Consider the following 18153-nt stretch of genomic DNA (forward strand, 5'->3'; position numbering starts at 1 on the left):
TCTCAATTAGCTCTCTTTCTTTTTTTTTTTTTAAGGAACGGCGTCGTGTCGTCTCTGCATTGCCGAGCGACCGCAACGACCACGTTTTGGGTCTTCTATTTTTGTCCCTTCCCATTGTGTGATCCGACGATGTGTCCTGCCTGCATCACTGCGATAATCACGTGTGGTGATTGATTGATTTGATTGATTAAAATTATGGGTCGTATAATTAGACACTTGCAATTTGCAAATCCACCTGAATAATAATAAATAAAAATTCCATTTTAAAATAGATTTATTATTATTTTAATATTGATTAATAATATATATATAATACTTTTTAATAAAATTAAAAAATAATTCAATTTTAGTATATAATCTATGGTGAGGACACATGGGTCATGGTTCTTAGATTTGGTAGATTGGAAATTTTGTGTACAAAAAATCCATCCAATTTATGGGCTGTACTAGGACTTAGGAGCAAATGCAATGTCGATGTCACGTGTCACGTACCATTTGGCCACAAGGTTATGTTCCCCAATTATAAAAAATAATTAATAAAAAATATTATTAAAATATTTATTAATGAAAATTATTTAGTATTTGATAATTACATATGTATAATAAAGTGGTATTATTTTAATAAAATTAAAGAGTTACATGTTTGTTAAAAATAATTTTCAATTTAATGTAAAAGAATAATGGAGGTCATGTGTGGTCTCACTTTTGATGCAGATCTTACTTATAATTCAAGAAAATGACAAAAACAAAGTGGATTTTTGACAACTGGTTTTTGATTCTTTGCTCCCTTCCGTATTTATTTTTTCATAATATATTATTAATCAACAATAAAATAAAAATTTCTAACCACTATATTTGATGACCAAACAAGAGATCACTGAGTTATTATGCTACATGTGGAGAATTTGGCTCGAGAGGAATGAATTTTTGTGGTCAGAGAAGTTTTTCGTGGATCAAACTTCTATTCACTTAATGGCAACAAGTACGGGAAGTCATATAGAGGTAGCAAGCGCCCCAAGTGGGATTTTAGAAGTATAACGTGGGTGATATAATTTCAAGAACATGATCCAAAGCGGAATACTGTAAAAAAGTACTTGAATGAATTTATGAGTAGTGAAAGTTAAGTAAAAATTTAGTCAAAATAAATATAATAAAATCTTACCCAAGATACTGAAAAACAATTATACAAATATACTAAAATTTTTAGCGTGAAAAACTCATTCAATGTGAAAGATAAAAAATCACGAGACTTTTCATGATCCAAAGAAAAAGAGTTTTACTACACAAATTAGTGTTTACAGTAACAATAAACAACCACTATAATTCTCAAATAAATATTTAACAACAAATCAACCAAATAACAATAGATAAACAAGATAATTGAGAAATATCACTAAAGCAGCTGATATTCATACAAAACGAATGCGTTATAATTATTCAAATATGATCTTCACTATTCAGATGAAAGAACAACTTATCCCTAATATGTTTACCAAATTTCAGCCTCATCAGACCACAAATGACCATCCGAACGTTAGAGAAAGTCAAACTGGTCGGTGCATGGAAGAAAAACGTGAACAGTAATTTCGAACTGAAAGTACCGAAAATCCAACCGTCCAAAATCGATCTCCACCGTTTAGAATGAAGAACAATGAGTATTCTAAATAACACTAAATTTTAGCCTGATATAAATAAAGATAACTGTCTGAACGTAAAAGAAGTTAAACACGTTGGATGTAATTTTTCCAGTAAAAATTATTTTTTTATTATTCTCTTATTTTTTGTGGCTGAAAATTTATTTTTAAATTATTTCTTATAGTTAAAGTAGTATAAAAAAAAATCTTAATAACCCTAATGAGTCAAAAATAAATAAGTTTAAAAAAGTATTTAAATTTTTTTTACATAAGAGATAACCTAAAACCCAACAGTTATACAGCAGTCATACTGAAATCCGTATGTACGATGTTGTTCGTATTCTCTGACCATTTCAAGAGCTGTCACTCGTCGTATATAACTAAATTGCTGGGGTATCGTCATACTTTACTGCATAAAAATACTAACTTCTAGAAGTCGAGAATTATGGAAGTAGATACTCAAAAAGTTCAAATAGCATTGACAGCTAGAGAGAATAATTATTCGTAATTCGAATTTACCATTACAGATTACAGAATTTTGTTACAATAGATACTATATGAATTCATAAAATGGGTTATAAGATAATGTAATAAGGTGGCTCATTAGAACTACTAATTTCTACCCACTTTTTTTTTTTTTTTTTATGTTTGGGAGACTTTACAACCTCTCTCTCTTTTATCATTTAATGCAAATGATAATTTTAAATATATAGATATGTATATATATATATATATATATATATATTAAAATTACCCATTATATATTAAAATTATATATAAATTTGCATAAAAGAATTAATTGTTTTTCAAAAAGTGACAATTATAGACAAATATATGTGTCATAGGATTTGTCATTTTTGACTAAAAATTAAAAAGGCTAATAAAAAAAACACACACACAAATGGGTCCTGTTAGGCACAAGTCGGTTGCCAAATAATTAACGTGCGTGACGAAATGATGAGACGTTAGACCTGCCAAATTGGAATTGCAATCAAACAAATTTCAAAACACATTTACCACTTCCATGTGCTCACCGGCCATCTACACCAATCTCCCCCCCCCCATCCTAACTATATTAATTCTAACTTTTCATTTATTTCCATCATATATTAAAATTTAATTACTATAGTTTTATAAATATATTAATAAAATATACTTTTAAATGTCATTAAATTAAATATTATAAGTGGATTACTATTATTAAATAATAAATTTATAATTATATATCATTTTTTAAAAAAAGAATTCAACACATATTTCAAAAAGTGTATTGCTCTTTCCTTGGTCTTCTTTTTTCCTTAATGCTATTGGCAAGGAATAAAATTATTATATATATATAAAGAAAGACAAAGGTTCTTGAAAGCTTGCTAGCAATTAAAGATTTTGCTTTGGTACCAAAAGTTTAATTTTATATTAACGAGAAGAAACCCACTTTATAATTTATTCAACTTTTATGGTATTGATGCTTGCTTTCCCAACGTTACAAAATTAATAGTAACACGCTTTATTCTATTTTGTTACCTACCATCATTTTCATCGACCATTGTTACACTAAATAATCGATACGTTTTTTTTCATACAAAAATTTATAAGTTCGAGTGAGATTGTACTTTTATGTTTATCATTATTTAGAAGTTATTTTAACTGTATCGTAATTATTGTATGTTTATTACCGATTCGAGTATTATAATAATTTTCAAAATAAAAATATATGATTATTTATCGTAATGAATTTTATTTTCATCAATTAACATTAAATTAAATGGTGGATACGTTTTTTTTATATAAAAAATAAGAAATTATGGGTTAAAAAAATTGTAAATTCGAATCAGATTGTATTTTTATATTTATTGTTATTTAAAAATTATTATATTGTATTATAATTATTACATATTTATTACCGACTCAAATGTTATAATAATTTTTTAAAATAAAATATAAAATTATTCATCATAATTCAATATTTACAATCTCATTAAATTAAAAAGTATATATCAATTAACCTCAACTGATAATATATTCATAAAATGACAAATTTTATATTATTTGTAATATTTAAACTCGTAATATTTAAGTATAATATACAATTTTTAACCGTTAAACTATCGTATTATTAATTAATATACTATTAAATTTTGTTTAAATTATTCAATACCTCAATTTCAAATCAAATCATACACCATACACCATTAGAAATAAATAAAAAAAAATTAATTTAATTGAAACATTATCAATCAAAAAATGATGTATAGATATTCACTTCATTATATATAATCATAATTTCATAATATAAATGTCTTTATATAAAAATAGATATTCATATCATAATTAAAATTCAACCATTTTCGAATACTTTCTTCCAAAGTGAATAAAATCAAATCAAAGCTTTAAAATAAAATAAAAATAAAAATTAAAAATTAAAAAAGTTCACAGAAGAGGACATTGTAGTCATTTTCCCAAATTCCTCCCAATTTGTCTGCCAGCCCCTCGGGCCATTTGTTTTCTGTCCGCTGCTGCAAAAAGTTCAGGATCCAGTGGCGTCAAAAGGAAATATCAAGTCGGTTCCGGGGGTAATTTTGTCAATTCAAGGATCGGCTTCTTTACATGCTCTTGTTCCTTGGAGAGGGGCAAGGGATATGATTCTATGCTTCACTCCCATCATATGCTTGTGTTCTCATCCAATCATCGGATTTGTATTAATTTTTTTTATTTAATCATTTATTTTGAAACAAATACTACATTATTTATAACTCGAATTTATATTCTAAAAAAAACATTCGTGGAAGTATTAAGTACACAACTTGCGGTACTCCTTATTTTGATGTACTTATACGGTTAAATTTTTAATGTTAATATTAAAATTTATTGTTTAAAATATTAATTGGGAGTACTGTTTAATTATAAATAAATATTTATAGTTATTTTTGTTGTTATTTTTTATTTTGTAATTTTGATTCTTATATTTTTAAATTTTTTTTATATATTGTTCGGGATAAATGCACTAAAAAATTTATTATTAAAATTATTTATTTTATTACTAAATAAATTTTTTAAAAAATAAAATTAATAAAAATATTACAACTACGACTATTGAACATTAAATTAGGGGTCATGTTTTAGTAGACTCGGGAGATTAAATTCACTTGTATTTATCACAAATATAATATTTATGCAGATCATTTATTGTACTGGATCTACAATCTCTTGATATGTTTAATTAAATTAGTATAATTTTAATCTTATATTATATTTGATTATTGTGACATATTTCATATTTAGTTAGTTTGATATTTATTATTATTTTTTTTATATTTGAGTGAAACAAAAAAAAAATGTTCTATATAAATTTTTTATATTGTATCGTATTTATTACGATTAATTATAACTAAAATAATATTAAAATATAATCAAATAATAACAAAATACAAAAAGAATTTTTAATCATTCAATATATTTGATTCATCCAATCTCATTCTATATTCATTTAAATTTCATAAATCTTTTGGTAACACAATTATATTGTTATACTCTAATCATTTATTTTTTTTGGTATAATTATATTTTATAAAGAATATATTATCTTATGATTAGATTTTAATAATTTTTAAACGTGTTTAACTGTTTAATTCACAATTTAATTAATATTATTTTATTGTGTACGCCAATTATTATGTTAATCCATTATACCGTGAGGGAAGATTAAAATTCAGTTTATAGCGAAAGTGCTGACGTGGAAAATAAAAAGGAGGGTGTAGAATAAGGAAAGTGAGAACGAGCGTAGAAGATTAAAAAGAGTCAACTTACCTGAGAACAGTCATACGTTGCTTGCTGGCCCGCCTACTTTTCTACTGTTTGTATTTTTTTAATTTTTAGATCTTCCGTTTTCTCTCGCCGACACTTACACAACTCTCATACACACACAGTCTGCACAACAAACTCGTACACACTAAATACACACACTTTCTCTCTCTTCATTACAAGCTACGAATCTCTCTCTCTCTCTCTCTCTCTCCATCTGTCCCTTTCTTTAATGGCGATGCCTCTAACTACTGACCGCAACAACTACTACTTCTGCTTCTTCTGCTGCTTGTCTTTCTTTTCTTCTTCATCTTCTTCTTCTTCTTCGTTTTGGCTTGCTCGTGGAAGATGCTCCATCATGCGCTGCGCCGCACCTGATCGTCGCATGTGAACACTGCAATATAGAGAATGGCTAACGAGAGTAGAGATTTTTCGGTTTTCCTTACTCTGCTTGTGTTACTCGCTTCGACTTCTTGCGTCTCTCTTGTTCATGGCGTTACTGATGCTTCAGATGGTAATTAAAAAATTGCTGTTATGTCGTGTTGTGCATTGTTTGATCGAGATTTATGAGATAAATTTTTGAAGTAGTTTTTAGAGTTTTTTGGATTGATTGATCTCGTTATTATTGGTTTGGTTGAGGAATGGAGACTGGTTGGTTTAAATGTGTTTGACTTCTGCGTTTTTTTTTTTTGAAGAAGACTTCTGCGCTTCTCTAGAAGTGAAGGAGCGGGTGAAGGATTTTTAAGATTTTTTTTTTTTTAATGTTTCTCATAAATATGGAAGTTCAGTGCTATAAGCTGTGTTTGTTTCCCAACATAGTGCGGGAAAATGATGAGAAACGAACAAATTTATGCTTTTTCCCCTTTTCTGAGGGGAGTTGGTATATTATAGTTGAATAGAACTAAGCTGTAGTTAAAATGATCAAGTAATAATCTATAAGGATTGTACTGTTTGTTCATTGCATTTTATTGACAGATAAATAGAGAGTTTTACATGGATGCTGGTTCGCGTTGATTGGATGAATTTGGTTTTGAGATATATTTTCTTTTTCTTGTTGCAGTTCAATCTCTTCAGGTTATGTACACTTCATTAAACAATCCTTCACAACTAACAAATTGGAAAAGCACTGATGGTGATCCTTGTGGAGAGGCATGGAAAGGAGTTACCTGCGAAGGTCCATCTGTTGTTTCAGTGTATGGATACAAATCATAATGTGACTCTTTGATGTGTTTAATGGATCAATCAAATAATGACTTAACAGTCTTGTCTTGTTCTTGTTCCTTATCTTAAAAAAAAAAAAAAAAATCTGTTGAAACCAGTGAGGTTTCTGGTTTAGGACTCAATGGAACCATGGGATACTTGCTCTCTGGTCTTATGTCATTAAGAAAACTGTAAGAGTTCCTATGTCCTTTCTTTTATTGGATGTTTTGTTGTATGATAACGTTGGCAATTGCTTAGATTTATTTTTCTTTTTCCAGCGATTTGAGTGACAACAGCATTCATGACACAATCCCTTATCAGTTGCCGCCGAATCTTTCCAGCCTGTAATACTTGGTCATTTATGAATGTTGTCATTGTTTCGGATGCTTTTACTGGTTGCTTAAGCTGATAATAATTACTCAATCGTATGATGCAGAAATCTTGCTCGGAACAATCTAAGCGGGACCCTTCCTTATTCCATATCTACCATGGTTGCTCTTTCTGATTTGTGAGTTCTTTTTTTCTTAACCTTAATATAAATTTTCAATCTGGAGTACCTCTTTTGTCCTGATTAAATTTCTTGGCTCAGGAACATAAGCCATAATTCCATTTCTCAGTCAACTGGAGACATTTTTGCCACTCTTGCTAACCTCAAAACTTTGTAAGAAGCTAACTTCAGCTCAGTGGTTGTTATTCTTTTGCTACTATTGGTTTGTAAGAAAGATTGGCTGTGAGAATTATTCTGCCAAGTTAATCTAGATTGGCTATGTCGTAATTTGTTCTGTCGAGATAATCTAGTTGATTCTAGGTCTTCTTTGCTTCTACTACTTGTGGTTTGAACAATTAAATACTATGATGCACCATAGATACCGTTGCTAGGTTACTTAGTAAAATTCTAAAGCTAAACAAATCTGGCAAATTTGAAAAGGAAGTTAGCATTCTTGTAATATGAACTTGCAAAAGGGCAACATAGAGTTTCCTGGTTCAGTCTAATGACTGTTCTGTACGTTTCTTATGTTTTCTTGGTGGTGGATTGAGTTAGGATGTTTATTTTCTCGTCAATGTAAAGAAATCTGGTGATTTTATTATGTATTTGGACTGGCTCATTCCTCCAGAAGCTATTCCTCTCTGAAACTTACATAAATTAGTTGTAATTAAACTTCTTTGATGAAATTGTAATGCTGTGTTCTTTGAGATGATGTAATACAGTTAAATACTCGCAGATAAGAAAACAAAAATGAAGGCAAATACTTGCCAAGTCCTGATCACTTTTTACTCTGTGGACATGTTGATGTAGGGATCTGTCGTTTAACAACTTCACTGGAGATCTTCCAGCTTCTTTTAGTGCATTGTTTAATCTTTCTGCACTGTGAGTACATACTCTCTCCTTTTAATAAAGAACAGCTAAAGAGAAAAATGGACTTAGCTTTTGCATGGTTTGATTCTAATCCTAGTGATATCTGGATCTGTGACAGCTATATGCAAAACAATCAATTGACTGGTTCTCTTAATGTCCTTTTGGGCTTGCCACTGACTACTCTGTATGCTCCTTATCCCATACTGGTGTTTGGAATCACATTGTCTGTGTTCTTGGTCTCATTTTATCCTGTGTTGCAGAAATGTTGCAAACAATAATTTCAGTGGATGGATACCTCACGAGCTTAGGTCAATACCGAATTTTATGTAAGCTTTGCATCTAATCCATGTGAATAAATGTGGTTTTCTTTTTCTTGTTTTCAATAATTTTTAACTTAGTGGCCGAAAATAAAACAGATTCGATGGAAACTCTTTTGACAATGGTCCTGCTCCTCCTCCACCACCATTTACCCCACCTCCACATCATAGACCTCATAGCAATCATGATCATTCTGGATCTGGTTCACATACACCCCCGGCTTCTGGAGGTCAATCATCTGATTCAGAGAACGGATTGTCAGTCGGAGCTATTGTGGGGGTTGTTCTGGGTTGTGTATCTGTTTTTCTCTTTGCACTATTTGTTCTAATCTTTTGCATTCGGAAGAAGAAAAGGAAGATAATTGGTGCCAGAACTTCCCTGGGAAGTCTCTCTCATGGCTCAACTAACGGTATGCACTCTTTCCTTTTCTTCTTAGTACAATATGCTAATTTTCTTCTTTATTTTCCCTTCGTTAATTCATCCTTGCTATTTTTGTTCTTTGATTGCCTTAATGCTAATTTGCAATTTGAATTTAGGGTAGTAACATAAAATGGCTTGTACTTTTACTGGTGTTTCAAATAGAAACTAGAATCTAGAGACATTTATGAGTGTGTAAAGTCAGCATTCAGTCTAATTTATTAGAAAGTGATTGACGAGTCCTAATTTGGAATATCTGGGAAGTGCACGTCTTATCAAGATGCAATCAAAAGTATAAGTCCTACTTTAAGATAATACTAAAATGTAGAGAGCATTTTTATGTAATTTACTCTTGGATTTTTGGAAAACTTCCAATTTTGTGGCCAATCTATTTCAGAGGAAATACAGAGTCTGTTTGAGTTTCCAGATACTATGAAGCTAATATTTTACTGCTTGTTTGATGTGCACGTATGTGTGTGTTTATATACATATAGATGGTTGGATTTCAATTTTGTTTGATAGAAATTTCCAGTTTAATACTGTAATGTAAGGATCTTATGTACAAATGTAGAACTTCCCTTGTATATGTGCTTTGTAATTTATATTAGTAGTGTGGATCAGGCAGTTGCTTGATTTGCTATGCTGATGGCTTTATTATGTATTCTGTTTAAACCATGCAGTGAATAGTGACATGCAAGAGCAGAGGGTTACAAGTGTGGCTGCTATTGCAGATCTAAAACCTCCACCTGCAGAGAAAGTTATGGTTGAGAGGGTAACAAAAAATGGATCTGCAAAGAGAATGAAATCACCTATAACCACTGCTTCCTATACTGTTGCTTCTCTCCAAACAGCAACGAATAGCTTCAGTCAGGAATTCCTTATTGGTGAAGGTTCCCTTGGTCGTGTTTATAGGGCAGAGTTTCCAAATGGAAAGGTAAGTTAGTTGTCATAGTATTATACAGAATTTAGAGGCTATTTGTCACACATGAAATTCTGAGAGAGGAATTTGCTTCTTAAATACAATCGAATGTTGCCTTTCAAACACTTCACTTGACCATCTCATCTTATTTGTTCTGCTCTTAAAAGTGATATTTTCAGCTCTCTTCTTCCATGTGTGATAACATCATCTCTTGATTGGCAATTGGTCTTGTTTTGCCTATCTAAAACTTACTCGCCATCTTTGCCACTCAAATTTTTGCACTAGGATAATAGTTTTCTTTTCATTTAATCCAGACAATGGCAATAAAGAAGATTGACAATGCAGCTCTCTCACTACAAGAGGAAGATAATTTTCTTGAAGCTGTTTCAAATATGTCACGCTTGAGGCACCCAAATATTGTCACGTTGGCAGGATACTGCGCAGAGCATGGCCAGCGTCTTTTGGTTTATGAATATATAGGAAATGGAAGTCTACATGACATTTTGCACTCTGCTGAGGATGGAAGCAAAATTCTCACTTGGAATGCTCGTGTTAGGGTAGCACTTGGGACTGCTCGGGCGTTAGAGTATGTAATATGTGTTAGATATTATAAGTATGCTTGCCATTAAAAGGATTCTTTCTGATATTTATTCTGTCTCAGGTACTTGCATGAAGTTTGCTTGCCTTCTGTTGTACATAGAAACTTCAAGTCAGCAAATATTTTGCTCGATGAAGAGCTCAATCCCCGCTTATCAGACTGTGGTTTGGCTGCTCTAACGCCAAATACAGAGCGGCAGGTAATTTGTTGGGGTTTGGATGCTTGTGGGTCACTGAAAATGCTTTGATATCCTTCATAGTCACTGCTGAAGTTGCTTTATGTACTTCATTTGCTGGGTCAGGATCCCTTAAGTTTTCTATCCTTCATATTTGGCAGGTTTCAACACAGATGATTGGGTCATTTGGTTATAGTGCCCCTGAATTTGCTTTATCAGGAGTATACACTGTAAAAAGTGATGTGTACAGCTTCGGGGTTGTGATGCTGGAGTTATTAACTGGTCGGAAGCCACTGGACAGGTAAACTCTATTATAATATCAAAACCATTTTTATATTCATCTTTCGTTTAAAAAGCAATTATATTCATCTGATTGTTTCAGTGCTTTGATCATCTCTTGAAGTTAGTTTACATCTACGATGGCTCCATTTAGACTGTATTTTCCTGTATTTTTAGTTCAAGGGTAAGGTCAGAGCAATCACTTGTAAGATGGGCCACTCCGCAACTACATGATATAGATGCATTGGCTAAAATGGTTGATGCTGCACTTAATGGCATGTATCCTGCCAAGTCCTTGTCACGTTTTGCTGACATCATTGCCCTGTGTGTTCAGGTAAATATTGACTTATTCCATGGATTAACTTGTATAGAGCTAGATTTTAACTAGCTGCAAGTGGATTATGTTAAATTTGGGGTATTTTGAACGAGAAAATGCTAATTTTTGTATATGAATAGCTTGTTTAATATTTGCTAAACTTCTTGACATTTGATATTTGATGGCTACTTGCTGAGTTTGAAAATTCCCTCTTCCTTCTGACTGAACTCCTCATCCCATTTTGCCAAATATTTACGATATATAGCTAACTTATTAGTCTTTTTGAACATTGCCTGTATTGAACTTGTGATTTTTGCCCCTTGTAGCCGGAACCTGAATTTCGACCTCCCATGTCTGAAGTTGTGCAAGCATTGGTAAGATTAGTGCAAAGAGCTAGTATGGTCAAAAGGCGATCCAATGATGAATCAGGGTTTGCATACAAGACTCCGGATCACGAGGCAATTGATATGTCCTTTTAAGACTCCCTAGCCTAATAATTTTGGAGGTAATGCATCCAGTTTGTACACAACTATGCTACCAACTATGGGAAATAAAAGAAGATTGCACCATTCAAGGAAAGATAGAAAAAGGTACCAACTCGTCAAGCGAAAGCTATGTAATTACATCAGATACATGTTTGCGAATTATGTTTTCTAGAATGCGAATCAGGGTAAATATTTAGCTGGAGATAACACTGCTATATCTTGTAATATGATAGTTTCATTGAATATCTTGATGGACATTCAAGATGTTTTGCAGCATAATAAAACATTTTTCAGTTGATTAAAGTGAGTTCGTGAGATACCCCACTGTATACGAGTTTCAAAGTTTCAGTTGATTAAGGTGAGTTCGTGAGATACCCAATTGCGTACAACTTTCAAAGCATCTTTTAGAATGACATATGCTTATCTACTCCATGATTTCAAATAGAAAGCTCCTTAGTGGAAATCCATAAAAGGAACCATTTTCTGCTTATCTTGATCTTTCTCCTGCTTAGCCAAACTTTTCGATTATCTTCTTGTGAACAATATGAGAGAAAAGCCATAAACACCACAAAATCATTTGATATATAAAACTATATTGTAATTTTTTATGTTCGATTATGCTGTAATTGATGGTGTACTTCTTAGAATATACCATTGAACTCAATATATTTTACTTGAAGTGTATTGCTCAAGTCATCTCCCAAAAAAAAAAAAAGTGTAGTTGCTCACTGCTGGGCCATCACCCCTCTTCAATGCTGCACAATTTGACTAATTTTAATATTAAATCTGTTCTTATGTGCTTCTTATTCTTATTTGCTTAGGTAGAAGTAAAGCATCCTTATATATATATATGTATGTATATATATTTTTATCTTTGTACAGCATAGAATGATTAGTGAAGTTTTTCCTAACAAGTTGAATTTGATGGTCATTGAAGCAAACCAAACACGGTCCGCCTCCCATTTAAGTTCCACATTCCATGCATTTCATGTAGTTTGAATTGACTGGTAATTAATTAGGCATGGTTTTTCAAGGAAATGAAACTGTCCATTTGTAAATGGTGCTTTTACCAGAAAGATAATGGTGGTGTATGGTTTTATATAGTCCTATAGAAACAGGTACAATTCCACGAGGATTCCAACTACGCTGAATCTCTGACCGAGAAAAACGACAACCTTGATGAGTCCAAAACAGGTTGTTGGGTACGTTGTGTCCTGTAATTTTTTTTCCCCATATTATAATTCACCAATATATTAGAATTAGATGAAAAGCAAACAGCTTTAGATTCTAAGGGCAAATACCCAGTTAATTCCATGATAGATATTACATTCAAGTTGTGTTTCAAAAAAAATAATATTGTCTATTTTTTCTTTGCGGAACTAGATTTTGCTTAGCTATATTTGCTTATGTTATATTACGAGTTGTGTGTTCTCCGAATCTTCGTTAATTTTTTTTTTTATTGATATGTTATTACTGTTGTATAAGCTTTGCTTATTAAATTTTTGAATACAGAAACACTAGGTTAAGGCTTTTTCATCTATTATGATTACGAGTAAGAAAACTCGATCGTTATAAAAAATATTTTTTTCGCTTAAAAACACATATTTTATTAAGAAGAAATATAACTTAATTACTATAGTTCAATTAATAAATTTTAAATTATTTTAAATTAAATATTATCTGATTAATTATTTTATGATATTTGAATATATAAATTTCAAATATAAGGATATTATATCATTGATTATATATAATTTTTTTTTATAAAAAAATGAATATTACACTATATGTTTTCGTCTAATCTGATTATATATGGATCATATATTAAAATTAAAGAGCCAATAAATTTTAGTAATCAATTTTTTTTTTTCTCATTGTAATTGTAATTTAATGGAAAATATCAACGAAAAATACAGTGGTATAGAGTGGGCCCGTCAAACCGTTGCTACGATCTTGTGGGCCTCAGCCCTAGAGTCTCACTGATCACCGTTACTTGCAAAGTTTCACTACTCTCACCCGTCTGTGACCCAGTTTCAGCCCAAAGCTGAAGAACTGAACGCGTCCCGGAGTCCGCTAGGTATCGCCGGAATTCTCAATACCTTGGACATTCCGTTCATGGCTACTTAGCCGCAAATCCGTGAAAATAGGGCGACTTTATAGCTAACTTGTCCTAAAAGATCCTTTTTACAGTTCTCGGATCCAGAATCGAAATAAGGTAAAGCGGAAACTTATTCATGGCCGTAAGTAATAACAATAATGGCTTCCCTACCAATTCCGTTCTTGAACTAGATGACAAGCCAAGGGCTCTGCAATCGAAAGCGGATCGAGAGAAATCCGAATTTCCTGACTTTCGTGTTATAGATGGGTCCCGAAACAGTCCAAGAAGCTGTCAGAGCTCGCCGATTCAGTCACCGAGACTCGGGCCAAGCAGGTTCTCGAGTGGCAGTGATCATTCCAGATCGGGTTCTATGCCAAACTTGTTGGGGGTTGTTTGGGATCGAAAGCGGCCGGCGAAGAGAGCGAAGAGAATGAAGTCTTGGTACCAGAGAAAGAGAGTGAAAGGAGTTGTTGCTTTGATTGCAGTGATTGTTTTCTTTTTCATGGTTAACTGGTTGATGCTTTCACGTTTACAAGATGGCCGGGTCGGGGCCAAAAACATGTCGCTAGAGAATTCTTCGTCTGGCAAAGTTTCGGTATCGATTCAGGTATTTGCATAATCTGTTTGGGAAGAAGGGTTAATCATTATATATGTAATGAATTAGTTTTTTTGTTTTAGAAGTCTTAATTCCTGATAATTAGATATTAATAGGTGGTTTTCAGTGCAGCATTATTAGTAATTATATACTTAGCTAAATTCTTGAATAAATTTGAAATCTTGTAGCCATGTTAGAGAGAGTTACTTAGTCAGAGAAATGTTGTTTCTTTATTGGAGTTAGAAATATCTGTAGAATGATTCAGTTGATTGACCCAGGTTAAGAACAGATGAGTTGGTGCCTGCTAAGCTCCTTGTTGTTTCCTTTTTCACATTTATACTTTTTTGCAACTACAGGAAAATTTGAAAAAGTCTGGTAGGGGGAAAAGGAAACATAGTGGGACTTATGGAAGGATGTTGTCTTTGGCAGCTCATGCGTTGGCTGAGGTACTTTATGATGGTTTCTTCACTTCTTTGCTGATGTTCTTCGCGGCATTTCTCATTGGTTTCGATTATGCATAGGGACAGAATAAGCGTGAGCCAAAAGATTTGTGGCAGGAGCCCTTGGTTCCTGCTTCTGCTTGGAGGCCTTGTGCAGATCAACGTAGCTGGATGCCTTGTGGTCTCTCTCTCTCTCTCTCTCTCTCTCTCTCTATGACATATTTCTGTATGTGTATATGCATGCTTGTGCTTGTGTGTTTTCTGCGTTTTGCATGTGTTTATATGATTCCTCTTATAATATTGTGTGTGGTGAGCAGAGGGTAAGAATGGATATATTATGGTCACTGCAAATGGTGGGATCAATCAGCAGCGAGTCGCTGTAAGTAATGATTGGGACGTGACTTCTTCCTCTTAGGATTGTTCAAATGATCCAATTTCGCCAATTCTTTCTATAAGCTTGGTTGTAGCTTTAATTTTGGAGGCTAACATGTTGTTGCATGTAAAATTTACTATTGACTAAAAGTTTGATTTGGCTGTTAACAGGTTTGCAATATTGTTGTGATCGCACGATTACTTAATGCAACTCTTGTTGTTCCCAAGTTTATGTACAGTGATGTCTGGACGGATGTGAGGTGAATTCCCTCACCTTTTCTTTCTTATTACTTGTTTTTGCATTTATTTCTTTTCAGCTGTTCTTTTCATCATATCGGATCAAGGACTGTGTTTTATATTTTTCCCATGTCATATAAATTGAACGAGTGGTATTTACTTTACAGTAGATTCTAGCCCCATGAACTTCATTTTGTCTTATGAATGTCATCTGGCGAATAGTTTTAAAAGAAATTGTCTTTTGATAAATCTGAGTTTTTTTTAAATGTTTAAATGCTTTAAACTATCATATTTTTTTTATATGAAAAATTAACAGCATTAAGTTTTGTGATCTTTAGTCAATTTGGCGATATCTATCAGGAGGAGCATTTCACTACCTACTTGGCTTCTGATATTCGGATAGTGAACGAACTTTCTAAGGAGCTACAGTCATTAGACCTGGAAGCAATTGGTAGTGTTGTGAGTTCCTTATTCAGATTAACTCTTAACTGTTCTTAATATATGCAGTATTTTATCGTCTTTTGTTTGTGCTGACTGTTCATATGGTGTTCCAGGTGACAGATGCAGATATCCCAAAGGAGTCTAAGCCAAGTTTTTATCTGAAAAACATTCTCCCTATTCTGATTAAGAATGGAATCATCCATTTTGTTGGATTTGGCAATCGCTTGGCATTTGACCCAATACCGTTTCAATTGCAGGTAGCTTTGTTTTCCTTGACATCCTAATTCACTTGAACCTCTGGTATTTGTAAACCTTTTTCAGATAAAGAACACTGATTTCTTTAATGTAAGCTTCCTTTTGACAAATGAGATTAGGATATTACCTCATATAGTCTTTCTTGGCGCTATATACATTCTCTTTTTTGCTTTGCTCTTCCTAATTAGGGGATTTCATCTAGAGACTTCGATGCAGATGTAATTTTCATGCGCTCAGATTTGTCCCCAAAGTTCAAGAAACTGGTGCTTTGCTCCTCAAAAGGTTGCGTCAGAATGCATCTTATGTTGGAGTACTAGATCGTTATCTTGTTGGTCCATATGCGGAGTCAGTTTTGAAGGAAAAGCAGGGGCACGCAAAAAAAGCTTCCAAATATCTAGCTCTCCATTTGAGGTTTGAAATTGACATGGTTGCTCATTCTCTGTGCTACTTTGGCGGAGGTGAAAAAGAGAGAAGAGAGTTGGAAGCATATCGCGAAATCCATTTCCCTACGCTGACATATCTTGAGAAGGGAAAAAAGTATGGAACTTTTTCCTTCTTGCATCTATTATTTCTTTCCTGTAATTATTATATTGTTTGATGCATCTGAATAGAACATTTTACTTGCTGCAGGCTACCTTCCCCTGAAGCGCTAAGGTCAGAGGGCTTATGTCCATTAACACCTGAAGAGGCAGTACTTATGCTCACTGCTCTTGGTTTCAACCGTAAGACACAAATATTTGTTGCAGGTGCAAATATATATGGAGGGAGGTCAAGATTAATTTCTTTGACCAGCTTGTATCCCAATTTGATCACTAAAGAGAATTTGCTTTCATCGAGGGAACTCGAACCATTCATGAATTTTTCCTCTCAGGTAACAGAGTAGCCTTCATAACCTTTCTAAATGTGATTGGTCTATGTGATTAGGCTCTTTTCGTCATTTTTCTGCAGGCCCCTAGCGGTTCGTAATGGGGCTCAATCTGTCAGTAGAGGCACTGCCTTTAGAGCTACATGCTTTTGTTATCCTTTAGAGCTGCCGCTGCATGCTGGTTGCCTATGCCACCATCTTCTTGTGCTACAAACGTGCTATTTTTGCGAAGTGAAGTTTTTTTTTGCCCTTGTTTGGTACCAAAAATGCATTTTGGGCTTTTAAGCTCAGGCCCTTTGGTCTCGTAATCGCTCATTGAGACGAGATTTTTCCACCCTATATGGAGCCATGGATGTGCCCATGGGCTATAGTACATGGTTCCCCACCCATCATGAGGTGATTTTTTTTCCCCAAAAAGTGTGTATCTAGGGTTTTGGATATTGAAGATTATTTGATATAACAACATATCTTGACATTATAGAGGTTCTCAAAGAGTTTTATGACCTTAAATTATTATTTTTACTAATTTTTGTATTTTTTATTATTAAAAAATTAAAAAAATATTTTTTGTTATCAATTTTTTTTTTCTTTTTTTTTTTTATGAAAGTTAACATTATTCTTTGCATGCTTATAAAAAACTAAGTCAAAATTTAATAAAATAATTTTTTTATAATTTATTTATCCACTTAGACGTCATGTATGTTTACTTTTGTCATGACTGATTTTACAAATAAGATTCTTTAAAGTTGATAAGACTCATGAACTCTTTTGTAGAATATGTAAATTATCATAAAATTCTGCTTATTGATTTGCGGTGACCCATTACTTCTGTAGCTGGCAGCACTGGACTTCATCGGTTGCACTGCTGCTGATGCATTCGCCATGACAGACTCGGGAAGTCAGTTGTCATCTTTGGTGTCTGGTTATCGAATATACTATGGTGGGGGGAGAATGCCAACAATACGGCCTAACAAGCGGAGGCTTGCTGACATCTTCTTGAAGAACAACACCATAGAGTGGAAAATATTTGAGCAGAGAGTGAGGAAAGCAGTTAGGCAAACTAAACATGTCCAGTCAAGACCCAAAGGGAGGAGTATTTACCGGTACCCGAGATGTATGGAATGTATGTGCCTTGGTCAATAGTTTTACAATATGGTATGTTTTATTGTTAGTTGTACATGTAATATTCATTATTCACAAATCCTATAATCGAATTTCATCCACATTTATAAACAGGTGGGTTAAGAAAAAGAAAATTACCCTCTTGATTTGTATTTATTTGTCTGATAGACTTGTATTGAACAAAAATTTTGTATATTCATTCTGTAATTGATTTTATTGAACTATACTTTAG

The 18153-nt window shown here is 32.9% G+C and overlaps 2 protein-coding genes across 6 annotated transcripts; both read left to right on the top strand.

The window, feature by feature from the left end:
* Positions 1 to 5552: 5552 nt before the first annotated feature.
* SRF8 (STRUBBELIG-receptor family 8) lies at positions 5553 to 11799 on the top strand. The gene is made up of 16 exons (XM_022033430.2): positions 5553 to 5946; positions 6493 to 6625; positions 6752 to 6823; positions 6911 to 6976; positions 7069 to 7140; positions 7222 to 7293; positions 7930 to 8001; positions 8108 to 8173; positions 8250 to 8315; positions 8406 to 8716; positions 9405 to 9658; positions 9958 to 10229; positions 10305 to 10440; positions 10578 to 10717; positions 10873 to 11029; positions 11338 to 11799. Exons 1-16 carry the CDS (start codon positions 5841 to 5843, stop codon positions 11488 to 11490), a joined length of 2148 nt encoding a protein of 715 aa, XP_021889122.2. The 5' UTR covers positions 5553 to 5840; the 3' UTR covers positions 11491 to 11799.
* Positions 11800 to 13368: 1569 nt separating this feature from the next.
* Positions 13369 to 18145, top strand: LOC110808073 (O-fucosyltransferase family protein). Of its 5 annotated transcripts, XR_002538589.2 has the most exons (11): positions 13369 to 14201; positions 14546 to 14635; positions 14711 to 14810; positions 14947 to 15008; positions 15173 to 15261; positions 15577 to 15697; positions 15793 to 15936; positions 16137 to 16471; positions 16565 to 16805; positions 16883 to 17195; positions 17634 to 17823. XR_002538589.2 is itself a non-coding variant. In XM_022033414.2 (10 exons), the coding sequence occupies exons 1-10, from the start codon at positions 13731 to 13733 to the stop codon at positions 17940 to 17942; spliced, it is 1962 nt and encodes a 653-aa protein (XP_021889106.1). In that variant the 5' UTR covers positions 13382 to 13730; the 3' UTR covers positions 17943 to 18145. The 5 variants fall into 5 exon arrangements, 4 of the variants coding, with proteins under 4 accessions (XP_088064359.1, XP_088064360.1, XP_021889106.1 ...); XM_022033414.2 differs by lacking the exon at positions 16883 to 17195 and having other exon boundaries at positions 13382 to 14201; positions 17634 to 18145; XM_022033415.2 differs by lacking the exon at positions 16883 to 17195 and having other exon boundaries at positions 13382 to 14201; positions 14717 to 14810; positions 17634 to 18145.
* Positions 18146 to 18153: the final 8 nt, after the last annotated feature.

This window comes from Carica papaya, chromosome 7 (genome assembly GCF_054855325.1).
Source record: "Carica papaya isolate Zhongbai chromosome 7, ASM5485532v1, whole genome shotgun sequence".
In the NCBI taxonomy this organism is placed as follows: domain Eukaryota; kingdom Viridiplantae; phylum Streptophyta; class Magnoliopsida; order Brassicales; family Caricaceae; genus Carica; species Carica papaya.